The sequence below is a fragment of the Geospiza fortis genome, unplaced genomic scaffold (genome assembly GCF_000277835.1).
Source record: "Geospiza fortis unplaced genomic scaffold, GeoFor_1.0 scaffold43, whole genome shotgun sequence".
Taxonomy (NCBI): Eukaryota; Metazoa; Chordata; class Aves; order Passeriformes; family Thraupidae; genus Geospiza; species Geospiza fortis.
This window is the reverse complement of record NW_005054431.1, coordinates 297,936-311,671: the sequence shown is the minus strand read 5'-3', so window position 1 is coordinate 311,671 and position 13,736 is coordinate 297,936. Positions and strand designations below refer to the sequence as shown.

The 13,736-nt window shown below is 37.1% G+C and overlaps 1 protein-coding gene across 1 annotated transcript in view; it reads right to left on the bottom strand.

Annotated features, from left to right (window-relative positions):
* The window catches only part of EDIL3 (EGF like repeats and discoidin domains 3), a 241,492-nt gene that overhangs the window by 164,653 nt on the left and 63,103 nt on the right, over positions 1–13,736 (bottom strand). The window contains exon 6 of the mRNA XM_014309459.2: positions 7,174–7,362. Coding sequence (XP_014164934.1) covers positions 7,174–7,362 — 189 coding nt within the window. The remainder of the gene's footprint in view (positions 1–7,173; positions 7,363–13,736) is intronic.

Sequence of the window (13,736 nt, the reverse complement as noted above, 5' to 3'; positions counted from 1 at the left end):
ACAGAGAGTCTGAGCCAGCTGACTGTGATTGGCCATTAATTAGAAACAACCACATGAGACCAATCACAGCTCCACCCGTTGCATTCCACAGCAGCAGATAACCACTGTTTACATTTTGTTCCTGAGGCCTCTCAGCTTCTCAGGAGGAAAAATCCTAAGGAAAGGATTTTTCAGAAAAGATGTCTGTGACACCAGAGGAAGGGGAGACTCCCTTTGTGCTCGGAGCCCATGGAGAGGACCAGGGCTGAGGGGTCCCAGAGGCTCTGACTGGACTAAGAAACATTTTCACCATAACAATCAAAGGGATGGATTCTCCAGAATTGAATATTTTTAAGATTCAGCTGGGCAGGGCTCTGGCCCATCTTGCCTGGACCATGATTTTGCCAAGTTTGACCCAGATGATCTTTGAGGTCCCTCCCAACCGATTCTACAACTCTGTGAACTCCCAGTTTTGCACCCTCTTCGCCAATTGTGACTCAAAACCTTATTTTCACAACGGGTTTATTGGCAATCAGCATCACAGAAAAATTTTTGGGCAGCAATATTGTAAATTATGGCTTAAATCATTTTCTGCCCTACAATCAATGCCATTTATCAACTATTCCACTTGCAAGCATTCAGACCATTCAATTTAGATTTTTGTGCCTTATGCGCTCCTCAGGCTACCCAGAAACTAAACATTAGGACCTAATTTGTCAAAATATTTTTATTAATATGTATTGATTGCTTTTAACTGGGCTCCATAACCTATGAGAACATCTTGATTATGTGATAATTCCTGTTTAAAAAAAATGTGTTTTGCGGTTAATTCCACATAAAACACTGCTGTGTAACAGAAATGTGAAGCCCTAGGGTTCAGGCTTCAGAATAGAGCGCTGAAAAACGCCCTCAACATGCTGAAGACCTGCAAGGAAGAATTTGTTTTCAATCCTTTCTCTCACTCTTTTCCCAGAAGAAACTACCCTTTAACCATGGGACCTGATTATTCTTGCTGAATTCAAATAAACACAGGCCCACCTCACCCCTGAAGTCAATCTTCTGTTACCAACACAGCCGTTGAAATGGTTTTCGAGAGTGAGAATATCAGCAAAAGGAGAACAATTGACTTTGCAATTTTTTCTTCTAGTAATGAATCAGTATCAAGAGAAAAGCACGACAGCACACTTAAGAATTCACAGTCGTGTAGTAAAGTCTTCCTCTTGACAATAAGAAACATTGTGAATAAATCACTTTACATAAAATTTGCTAATATAGGAATAAATATAGCCAATTTGGGTGGCACTACACCCAAAACAGCAACAATAGGTGCTGAAATCTGGAGTCCACACTCTATTTCCCAATATCCTGGGCAATCTACAAAGGATTGTGTTGCACTAAGGAGAGGAGTGCCAGCATGCCAAGGGATGTGATTATTTCCCTAAAATCAAATAGTCAGGCCTGGAGAAGAAAATACAAATAAAGACACCAGAGCCAGGGACTTCTCAGTGGTATCCAGTGACAGAACAATGAGAAAATAATTAAATTTCACAAAATTACGCTTGAATATATTTGGGCTTTTGGGGCTTATCCATTTGTTTCCTTGCTTTGTTTTGGCCTGTGGAAGTGATCAAACACTGGCACAGATTTCTATGAGAAGCTGTAAAGTCTCTATATCTGAAAATATTCAAAACTCAACTGGAAATGACCCTGAGAAACCTGCACCCCTGGGTCATCCATTGAGAGGTGGGGTTAGGCTACAGACCTCCACAAATGCCTCACATCTCCAACTATTCTGATTTTGGGAGGGCCAGTGCTATAATTTGCATTATTCCAGGCTACTTTATTTACAGCTGAGGTGAATACTTTCATGTCAATTGCATACTAGAGGCACATGACAGTAAGTAATTGGAACTCTTTGGTAAGAGTGGATTCATTTCACTATTTCTACCTTGGAAAATCCGTTAGTACACAAGTTCAACGTGTGGTGCAAGCAGCCCTCCTTAAAAAAGGGGCAAAACACACATTGTAAGACTATAAAAGCATCTTTGAAATCATTCAGTCATTTTTAATCGTGGCATTGAAAAGCATCTGCAAGACTGGCAGGAAGTGAGTGACAGGACTTTCATCTGTACTAATTTTTTCCAGAAGCCCTTGTCCTGTCAGTGCAGGGGTCAGGAAAGCAAAAGTGGAGACTGAGGTTGTGCAAGTAAAGCCACAAAGCAAACAGATCAGAGCACTCTGGGCCTAATCCATCTGACTGAATTTTTATTTAACAGCATGAAAAGGGAAGAACTGCTTTGATTCCTGCATTTCTGGCTGCGAGACAGCCAGCTGTCAAAGAAATAATAGTTTACTTTGGATTCTGGGAAGACTGAAGTGATTATGGAAAACTGCAATGTGCCAACAAGGAACCCTGCAATCACTTCTTAATCACTTGGAGGAATAAAGATGCCATGGGAGACTGGCATCTCTGGCTCACCTTTCAACTCTTCTCTCTTCACTCAGCCTCCATGCTGCACTGAAACCCAGCTTCCCTTGATCATTAACCATAAGATCATTAACTTGCCTTTCCACCCTTCCAAAATGCACACAGACATTTTTTTTCACCATGTTTTTCAATAATGAGATCCTCTCAGTGAGAGCTGACATAAAAGGTACAGGCACTTTCCAAAAGGGTGCTGGCAGCCCATTTGACATCTGTTGGGTTTTTTTTTTTTTTTCACTTAAATAAACTAAACGTGTTCACCAGTTTATCCTCTCAGACAGTTATTGAATTTCAGACTTGGAAGATCAAAACCGAGGAGTTTTAAGATGCTCGGATTTCAAATGTGAACATGGTCAGCCCATGGAACACACTCTCCTTGCCTTATGGCATAATAAAGTGAATAAACTCTTTTTCTTGCCATTAAGGTTGTGTTTCTCCCCCTGTTTTCCCTTATGCACACACTAAACAAAACAGGAGCAATTTTTATTTCAAAGAAAACTCCCCCGAGTGCCATTTTATAGATCCCCTTGTGTGCTGTCCACGGCTAATTAGTCACCCAGGTTGACAGGCAGCACATTAAGAGTTTTCCTGAACAGAATTAATTAATTACTCCTGTTAATTGTCTGTAACAGTTGTTGTTTATTGCATTTTGATATTTTACATGATTCCTGAGAATGGCTTGTGAGTTATTTAAAAGATGTAAAATCTGCCCACTACTCTGTAATGCATTTCAATGCCAATATCAATTAATTGAAAAATATTTTGTTTCAATTTAGGTTAAAATTAGTTTCCATATATGTAGGCAGGAGTCTGCTGAAGAGTTAACTTGGACCATAGTGTTCTTATTATCTTTGGAAAACATCCTGCTAACTGGAATGTTTGATATAATCACCTTTTATCTGTTTAGCCAAATCCTTTTTCACCTCGCTGGAGGATGTGCTGTGCTGAAAACAACTAAAACACACATTTTTCCTGCCTCTCTCTATGTTATCCTCTGCCAGTTTATCAGATATTTAAAATCTGTTAGAGCGCTGAAAAACCTTGTTGCACAAATAGGGTGATGTTACAGATCTACCACCTCATCTCAAATCTTCTAGCACAACTAAGTTTGGTATATAAATACACATAGGAAATAAAGTGGGATTGCCATTAACAAAAGAGTAGGGTCAGAATGGGAATAGCAATTTAAAATATGCAAATTACTCTCACAAGAATTTTTTATAAATTTTGTTTTAGACAGACTCAAAGGTACAGGGTCAGAAAAAAAAGAAGCATGGCAGAAAGGTTGTATTTTTCCATGAGTAAATTTATAGAAACACATAATTAGTTTAACTTATTAGCTTGAAATTGGTATTATTATTAATATCAGGTTATTTTAAATTTTATTTCTATTAATGTAATAAAGGAAGTTGCATTCTGGAGAATCCATGCAGCTCCCAAACTGTCTGGAGTATTTGTTGATCTATTTAGGGAAGACTTCTACCTAAGTGTTTGATCTTTCTGGGTACTTGTATGCATCTATTTTTTTTTTCCTTTGCATAGTTTGCGACTTGCTGTCTGAATGGGACTGCCTTTTATTTACCCGCATTGATGCATGATTGAGTAAAATCCCTGTTGTCTTTTACTGTGAAAATCCTCCTGTTTAAGGTATGTCCCTTGAAAAATTTATGACTTCCCAGCAGGTGCCCAGAGTTCAGCAGTGCATCCTGTCATTGCACAGTCTCTAATGAGGGGGATGCAGACTACACCAAGCTGCTTTTGAATTTTTTTTTAATTTTATGTGCAGCCCTTTTGAGGGAGACAGAGTGGCACAGGCCTTTCTCTGTGTTTTTTTATTTGTTTGTTTGGTTGGGGTTGTTTTTTGGGTGGTTTTTTTTGGTTTTTTTTTGTTTTGTTTTGTTTTTTTGTTGTTGTTGTTGTTGTTGTTGTTGTTGTTGTTGGGGTTTTTTTTGTGTGTTTGGTTTTTTTTCCTCACCCTCCTCTTTTCTTCCTACATGGTACCCCCCTGACATCCTAAGCACTAATTTTTGACTTTGTGTTTTCAACTGCACAGAAAATTGGCAAGAAGGCTTTTTTGAGATAGGAGGGATTAAGAGATTAGCTTTTGGGCAAAAACTCATTAAAAAGCCAAAGAGAAGCAACCTTTGCTGGCATTCCTTCTTAATTCATACATCTAATAAACACCCTTAGTAAAAGTGATCACTCAGGGTCTTGCACTCCTGGGCTCCTCTAGACACATCTTACAACATCATTTTACTTTAAGCACTTCAGTATTTGAATTAATGGAGCTGATTGACTCACAGCTTACACTAATCACCATTATTTTCATAGAAAAAAATCAAATTATTTTCTTGAAATGCCTTTTTTTTTTCCCTGTGGCTTATATGTACAGGGTTACAAAAAGCAGAATGATCTTTTACTAAAAAACAAAAGATTATTTTAAAATCTATTTTTAAAGTTTTTAACAAGGTTAGAATGAATCCATACATGTAGCAAACAAGACAAACACAAACTAAATTAACATTCTGGATTTCAGTTACTATGGGAATATTAATAGATTCTCTATTTAACCGGTGCTGTCCAGCAGATATTCCCCATGGATTGCAAACTAGAAATGTAACATCCTGCTTCTGTAAATGCTGTGATTGCCACACATTGTCAAGTTATTTACTTATGCTTTAGTCTGTTTACCAAACCGAGTTTTTGTTGAAGTGCTTGAAGATTTTAGTTAAGTATATGTGTATTTTTTAAAGCCCTATTAATGCTCATCTGCTAATTACAGTGACAATTATCACAATATGATTTTTTTTCTCCAGATTCAGTCATGTTTGGCATCCTCCCAGCCATATGCAATGCAATTTTCAGCCAGCCAACTACAAAATAAATGCAAAATTTTCCTGAAGTGAAGCCATATCTATGCTGTTTTAGGGTAGCATGACATACATCCATAGGATAAATTCAAGCACTGATAAAAATTATGGAAAAGGGATGGAAAATAAGATTTGAGGCAGTGTTTCCTGGCTTCTTGTGAGGGCAAAAAGCACCTCCTTGTGCAACTTAAATTTTAAGTGGCAACCAGCTACAACATTTTAGAGTTAGAAAAAAATTGCAGTTGGTGTCTGAAGTTGATCATTCTCCCACAGGAACCAGCTCCATTTCTTTGCAGAAAGTTTAGCTTCAAAGGAATCAATTTAAATCCAAATTCCCTTAAAATTGCATTGTGGGCACTTGGAATTCACTCTAAAAACAGCAGTAGCACCATTTTCATGAAAGGAAATTAACAAAAAAAACTCATGAAAGGAACAGCCCTTTATTTCTGGACTAAGTTCTGCTCCCTTTACCCCATGGCTGCGAGATAATCCACAGAACAGTGAACCATGGTTCACTCTGTGTAATTTTTTAAAGCATACTTATTAAATTAAATAATTAATTATTAAAAAATGAGACCCACACAGATTTATGACAGTTGCAGTGTTGAGCCCAGCTGTGACAGTTCCATCATTTTGCTCTGTAAACATATTTTTATGCCTTCTTTGGGATAATACAAGAGCTCAGTTAGCTTTCAGCGGGCTGTCTACCTCTACCTTTTCCTTCAGATTCTCATTTTCTCCATAAGTTTTCTTAACATGGAGGCCCTGACCTGCTGCATGTTTTGAATCTACCACTCAAATTTAGGTTTACTTTGAGTCAAGTGCACATCACAAAATTTCAGTATATTTGATTTTTGCTTTATGCACTCATCTAATGGTTAATTAGAGCCTCCAAATAGAAAATTATTTTGAAATTCAAACAAGTGACCACTATGTGTTATTCTGGTTTTCTCCTATGCTGATCCTGTCTCTTCATTTGCATAAGAAATCAGTCTTTACTCTGGACATTGGCATAAAACTATCAGAAATGAAGATTTGAAAGATGCTTGTTGAAGAAGGGTACATAGAATTATCACAGAATTATCTAGAATTATCTAGAATTGATCTTTGAAAAATGTTGGTGATGTTGAAGTCCAGTATGGAGTTTTTTGTTGACCACTGGACTTTTCAGAGTAATTATGTTCTGCAGATGCCATTTCAAGTTAATTACGTAACTTTCAACTGTTAATTATTATAGAGATGCCTATGACACAGATATAAGATTAAAACCCCAATAATGTTCAACATAAGGACCCCACTGATGCCTTGGGATTTTAGCTTTTATATTGTTCATACATTTGTGATCCTGCAGTTGTTTAGTGTATCACTCCAAATTCCACATTCAGTGTCAGCTGCTGCTGTCCCATTTTGGGCAGACACAACAATTCCTCTCCAGGCCTGGCAACCAAGGACACCTCACTGCCTCAGGGCCCAGAAATTAAACAAAAGTGAGTTGGGTGGGCAAATTTAGGTAAATTACTTCATTACCTGAAGCTGGAATTATTAGATTCACCCCCCAATATGCAAATGGAGACCAAACTTATAAAAGTGTAAAGACCTGTGATTTCATTTTTGGATATAACCCCTGGATGGGCTTTGCCTGCCCAAAATGTACCTGAAGGCCCTTCAATAAAAAGAAATACTTTTTATTTTTATTTATTCTGGCCTCTGTACTAAGTTAGCCCCAACAAGGCATCGCCACCACCACACAAAACGCCATGGACGGGATCACTGCTCGAGCAGGCGCAGGCTCACGGGACTCTGGAGCCATTTCAGCAATTTAATTTAATTTTCACTTACCAACCTCCACAAGGCTGGAGCAGTTGGGATCTGTGAAACCCTGGGGACACTCGCAGGAGTAGAAGTTATCATTGAGCCCTGACAGGCAGATGCCACCGTTCTGGCAGGGGTTGGAGTCGCACACATCCGCTGTGGGCACAGGGAAAACAAAGTTTTTGTAGGAAAGCCACCAAAAATTACCCACAGGCTCTAAACACGTCAGATTTTTGGCAAATAAGTACAGAAAGAAAGGGTGAACTCTTATGTCCTTTGAAATGACTTTTGGCTGATTCAGTTTTGTATTTATTTAACAGCACAACTCCAAGTAATCATCTATCCCTAATCTTCCATCCCATAAAATGTGGTTGTCTTAAACTCAGTCCATTTGCAAAAGACAATAGCAAATGGTAATTTATTTATTTTTTCTAACCTGAAGACACAGGATATCTACAGATTTCATTCTGCCACCATTGGGAGAAATGAAGCAACCCTAAAGAACACCTCCAAGGCCTTGGCCAACTTTAATTTAGTAATTTTTCCCAGATAGTTTCTCTTATATTTACATATATTTTTATCTATCTTAATCTCCATCTTTTAAGGCAGGTTTGTGCTCTCTATGGCTCAGCATAGCATTTAAAAATAATAGTATATTGTGCACTAAATGCATCTGAAAGAATGATCTACAGGTAGACAATTATTAGAGAAAAAGGACATTATTTTCTGTGGGGCTTTTTAATTGAAAATTGCCAGGTTTTTTTCCATGTAATTCAAGAGATTTACGGAAATTATTTTGGCTTATGTCAGCAATACAATGTCAGCAATTACAGCATGTTTTGGATTACTTTGTTGGCAAACTCAGTTCGGGATTTCAACACTTTTCTTGCACATGGATTTCAGATTAATCCTTGGTGTAAGAATTTGCATCTAAACATTCTTTAAGAAATGTAGCTGATGTACGAAAATGCCTTTATGAATTCTGTGCATCAGTTGCATAGAAAAACTGGAGTTATGCAGTAGTTTTCTGGGTTATTTGTAGTTTTTTTAAATTTTTTGTCAGCTTTAGGGTGCCTTCATGACACAGAGAGCTGTCATGCACTTGATATTGTTTTGTCTTAAAGACTGTCCAGCTGATGGAGAAGCAAAGCTATTTTTGAGAACAGTAAATGATATTTTCTATCTGAATTTAAATAAGCCAAGACTTCTCATTTTCTGCTTTTGTTGCATTATTGGGGTAGCAAAGGATGCTTGTTTATTACTTTATGGGGATTAGGCAACTGGTTGTGAAAGAACAGCTACTATTAAATGAATTCTCTCACAACTGTATTCCCATACCTCTAATTAAATTAATAAACTAAATAGCATCTGGAGCAGGAACACTTAGTATGCAAATCCGCATGGATATTCTGATTAAAATGAGAGAGGATATTTTTGCTACATATTTCCTGATTTGGTGTCATTCTGATTTCAATAATGCCATTGGCGTAAAAGGCAAAAAAATATGGAATTTGTAAATTCCATATTGAATGACAGAATTCCCACAAAATGTTACATTATATTTCCACAAACTGAAATCTCCTGAAATGACCAAAGTGTGGACAGTCAACTGCGTGGTTTTAATTTGCCTGAAAATTCGTGTTGGCTTTTTCAGCCTGAAACAAAGTGACCCGACCTGCAGCTTGGGACTAATAAAGCAGATGTTCTCCTCCGTTAACAGCCATTTATTTCCATGTTCAGGAAATCACTGCACTAATTGCTCTTTTGACCCACCACATTGGCCTGTCAGTCACTGGTGTAATGTTTGTAATGTCATTCTACCACAGAAATATCAGAAATAAAATGAATAAAGAACACATCTAAAGAGAATGGGTTAAAAAAACCCCAAAAAACAAAAAACAAAAGAAAGCAAGCATAGGTAACTAAAAGTTACAACAACAACAACAAAAAAGAAAAAAAACACCAAAAACCCCTAAAAAAACAAGACAAAAAAACCCCAAATCACCACAAAAAAACCAAACAAAATAAAGCAAACAAAAAACAACCAACAAAAACTGCAACAAAAAACAAAACCCAAATGAAACCAAAAACAAACAATGAGATAGCCAAGCAAAAAACAGCTTATCCTGTCTCATTCACATAAAATTAACGAGGATTAAAGAGGAAAAGTCTTTCGGTAAAGAACAATGGTTAAATAATATCATAGTACAAAATCAAATATGATGCAGTCAGAGAAATGAGAAGCTGCACAATTTTACTTAAGAGGAGGTACTAGGCTGTGCAAATGTTCAAACTTAAATTGTCAAAAATAATGTAAAATGTTATCTCCGTTATTTATATTTTATTGTCTGTGAAATGGTGCTGAACAAAATAAATATCACCTTTGAATCAACAAAATCTTCCTCAATTTCCATTTTGTGCCTCTTGAGAGGACGTTCATACTGAAATATTGAAATCTAATTTGTTATACATTCCACTGGGTTTGATGAACAGAATTTGATTTTGAAGGCTCTGTTATTAGTAAGAAAAGATGATATGGGTGCATTTTGTCTTACCATAACTGATTAAGGGATTTGTTACCATTAAAATGTGACACAGCTTCTAACACAAGACTGGTTTTACAATTTAACCTGAGAGATTTTGTGAATGGAAGAGTAAAATAAACCCAAGAAACGAAATATATAATTTACAATAAATATTGCAGGAGTCTGCTCTGTTGCTGATGGCTTTCCATTGTGATTGGCAAGATGCTGTTTGTGTAACAGACTGTGTAATTTGACAAACTTCTGCAAATTAAACAAACACTCCAGGAGAAATTCAATTATTTGAAAAAAAATCTAAAGATTAATTACTGTTGCACTTTTATTAAGATATTCTGAAAGGATTCCAGCAAGATTCAATGTCGAATAAAAGCAGTCATTTATGTTTGTCTTTCCTCTGTCTGACTAACCTTGTGCTTTTCTTTACATGACCTCTCAAGTGTAAAAATGTCTGAAGACAGTACATAAATCTTTGAGACTTCATTGAGTATCAAAGGGTCCTAAATGTGTGGGATTTTTAAAATTATTATTATTGTTATTCTGCTCATATATCATTTCTTTATAACATTTCGAAGTCAAATAAGTTCTTGAACAAATTGTCCATCCTCTGCTTGGCAACTATGGTTGGTTAACAATTTTTAAAATAGCATGACAAAAAGAATAAAATCAAAGAGATCCATGCAAACTCAAAATTAGAATTTTAATTAAGAACCTCCCCTAATTCTCCAAACTCAGGAAGAATTATACAGCAACACTCAAATGAAATGCTGATATATTTGCTCTCTAATAATACCTAGGATTTTTTCTGTAATAAATATGATGGGTTTTGTACATAATGAATAACTCAACCAATGAACCTAGATCTTTTTCATTAAAAGCACCCAGATAAAAACTGTTCTGCAAGTCCATCATGCTCTTTTCCATAACTACTGTGTTCACATAACTACTTTTAAGCCACATACTTTTCAATGAAATACTGAATATACCACTATTACTCCTTTCCACAAGCAGGTAGTGGGGGGGAGTTGGGTAGAAGTTGTACACCCACTCTTTGCTGAACTTTAAACTTTTATATAACGTATTTTTGTTCCCATAAAACCCCGTAGAAACTAAATATTGCGTGATTCCTGATGAGGAGTTTAATTCTTTGCTTGACAGCAGAGGACAGCCTGAAAGAAGGAGCCCAGCCCTTGTGTGTATAAATAATGCAGCACTCTGTGATGTTAACAGTTAGCCCATCAATCCTTGTCAGGAGCAGAAATGCACAGTTTATGAAAACAACTTTTGTGACGTGAAGGCTGAAGGAGATGGGCAGAGGGAGAAGTTCCATCCCTCAGCCACCTGCACGTTCATAAAGCACTCACCCTAAAAGCAGAGAGACCAGCCAGATGCCCTTATTATACACTAATTAATTTGCAGTGGAAAAAAAATTAAAAACATGAAAAAGAATTATTTAATTCTACTTAAAGGTATTCACTACTTAATGTTACGGTTTCTGGGGCAGAAATACCTGCCAAAAGCTAAGGTATCCTGAATTAGGCCTGAGAGAAGCATTCCAGTCCCCATGCACAACATCATTAGCCTGAAATGGAGACAATTTCCCTCAACTATAACACCTAGAATGATAACTATTAGGATTTCTGGCAGAACTGCTGCTCTGAGAGACATCTGCTTGAGACAATGATATGATGATAAAGAAAGAAACCTGCCTTTAAAAAATCCCGTGGATTCACATTTCAAAACTGTAATGATAGAAGTGATTGAATAAAAACCATTCTGGTGTCTGGGCCACGTTTCCTTCTATAATTTAAAAATAGAGCACATTCTGTGAAACAGCAAGTGTGCATGGAAAAATCCAACCCTCTTTATTCTTTCATGTAATGGGCATTAAATATAAATATGAACACATTCAGTATACATTATATAATGAGGCAGTGAAATTCACAGCAGCTGATACTGAGGTAAATGTGCTGATGCTGTAGCTGCAAAGAGAATGGCATATGAGCTTATGATGTTAGACACACAGAATTTTAGGGAGACACGATGCTCTTTCCTGGTATTCTATACAGTGTTTGCTTTAAAAGTCAACTTTTGGTTCCACCATTGAAGGGAAGAGGAGGGCCATCATTTCTGTCTAAAACAGCAGCCATAATTGTACTCAATTTCCTATGTGGCTACAGGACCTATGGCTTATTTTACAAGTTCTTTTAAAAGAAATAAAAATAATGGCCATTCGCTTTCACGAGAATAAAACTTGTTCCAAAAGAGAAATCTCCAGGCAGCACCAAAAAATGAACAGCCCAGGAAACAGCCAGTCTAGAGAGATCTGGTATAGATATAGCAAAAATAAGCACAAGTTCTGAAGCTAAGAAGAGCACCTGAGCTCCAGAAGAAGACTGAGAAAGTACTTGCCACTTGTAGCATTCTCATGTTAAAATCAATTTTCAGAAAAAGAGCTTTAATAGTTTCCTGACTTACAGAATCATCTGCACAGTGCCTAAGTTCACACCTATTTCTCCACAGCTGAAGCAGAACCATAAATCATGTTGAAGACACACCTGTGCAGAGATGCAAAGTGTGAACATAGAAACAGATGACCTCTGCAGTTCTTTTTAAGAAATTTGTAAGCTGTTTCTTCAGATTTAATGGCGAGGCAGCTAATTTGTTTCTCCTAAGGTAAAAAAGACAGTTGGAATAATTAAATTGTCTCCCTTATTATTTGAAAAATAAGGTTTCTAGATACCAATAGCTCATCTACCTCCTTCTGCTTCTTTCCTAGGCTGATTTGCTTACTATGCAGGTAGAAAATTCAGCTAAATTTCTAGATTAAGCACTCCTAGCTTTAGCTAGAAACTCCTAGTGTGTCTAAATGGTTTTAGAAAATGCAGCAAGCAATAATGTCAACTTTAAATGTCCACTTGCTGGACCAGAAAACTGCAGGGGAATGTAAATATTAGAGTAAAAAAAATCATTATTTCATCACAGGCCTCATGAAAATCATGGTGGTTGCTTCTGAAAGTCTCTGTGATCAAGAGATTCTATGCACTTAATCTGTAGCTTGTAGTTGTTGAGAGATGCAATGAACTTGTGTAAAACTAGGTGTAAAAATTTTTTTCTAATTTTAACTTTTTCTGGCCTTGTAATCTGAGGAGATGCACCAGCTGATTTCTCAAAACCTGAGAGGGCATTACAAAAAGAAAATCAGATTATTCTAATCAGAGAATTACTGTTGGAATTCCACTCTGGGACTGGGCTGAAGCATTAATCCTGGGTGAAGATGAAGAGCTGATTTAAGATTTGAATTTAATCTAATGGCGCAATATTGTAAAAGTGTGTCCCTACTTCAAGAGTTAGAATAAAGCCCTAAAGTAATGTCTGCAGAGATTAATTTCTATCATAATAAATCCCCTTCTGCCTTAAAAAAAACATAATCTCTTGCCTTTCTAAAGGCCTACACTATGAGCTACTTTATTAATTTGAATGTGAAAGAGCAGCAGGTCACTGCACTTCAGCCTGCTGTGTTATAGACCTTTCAAGCATCTGATGTTTGACAATATGAAACACAAGTAGAAACAGAAAACAGCCTAAAAAGTAAACTCTTTTCCATACGTTACAGAGAGTTCATTTCTATGCCAACAAGCTCTGCAGGGAAAAAAAGAATATGAACAATTCCTGTAATTTCACATCTTCATTAGTAAAAAATGGATCAAAAACGATTAAAGGGGGGAACATGGTTACGTAACACGGCTCTGAATATTTTTACAACTTGTGGGAAATCTTTCATGCACAGGCTGCTGGGCAGATTTGAGGAAAGCTGCCATCAGTCGAGACAGTGTTTCATCAAAGGGAAAAAAGAGAGATATTCCCCTGCCTGCTCAGCTGACAGCACTGGTGACACCACCCCCAGCACCCAACCCCAGCCAGTGATGCTTCCTGCAGAGCCAGGGAGAGGGAAGAAAAATGCCTTTAATACCCTGGTCCCCATCAACACAGCCTCCCTCATCTCTTCTGCCTGCATGCTCAACAAAGCTGGCAAAAGATTACCCAGGC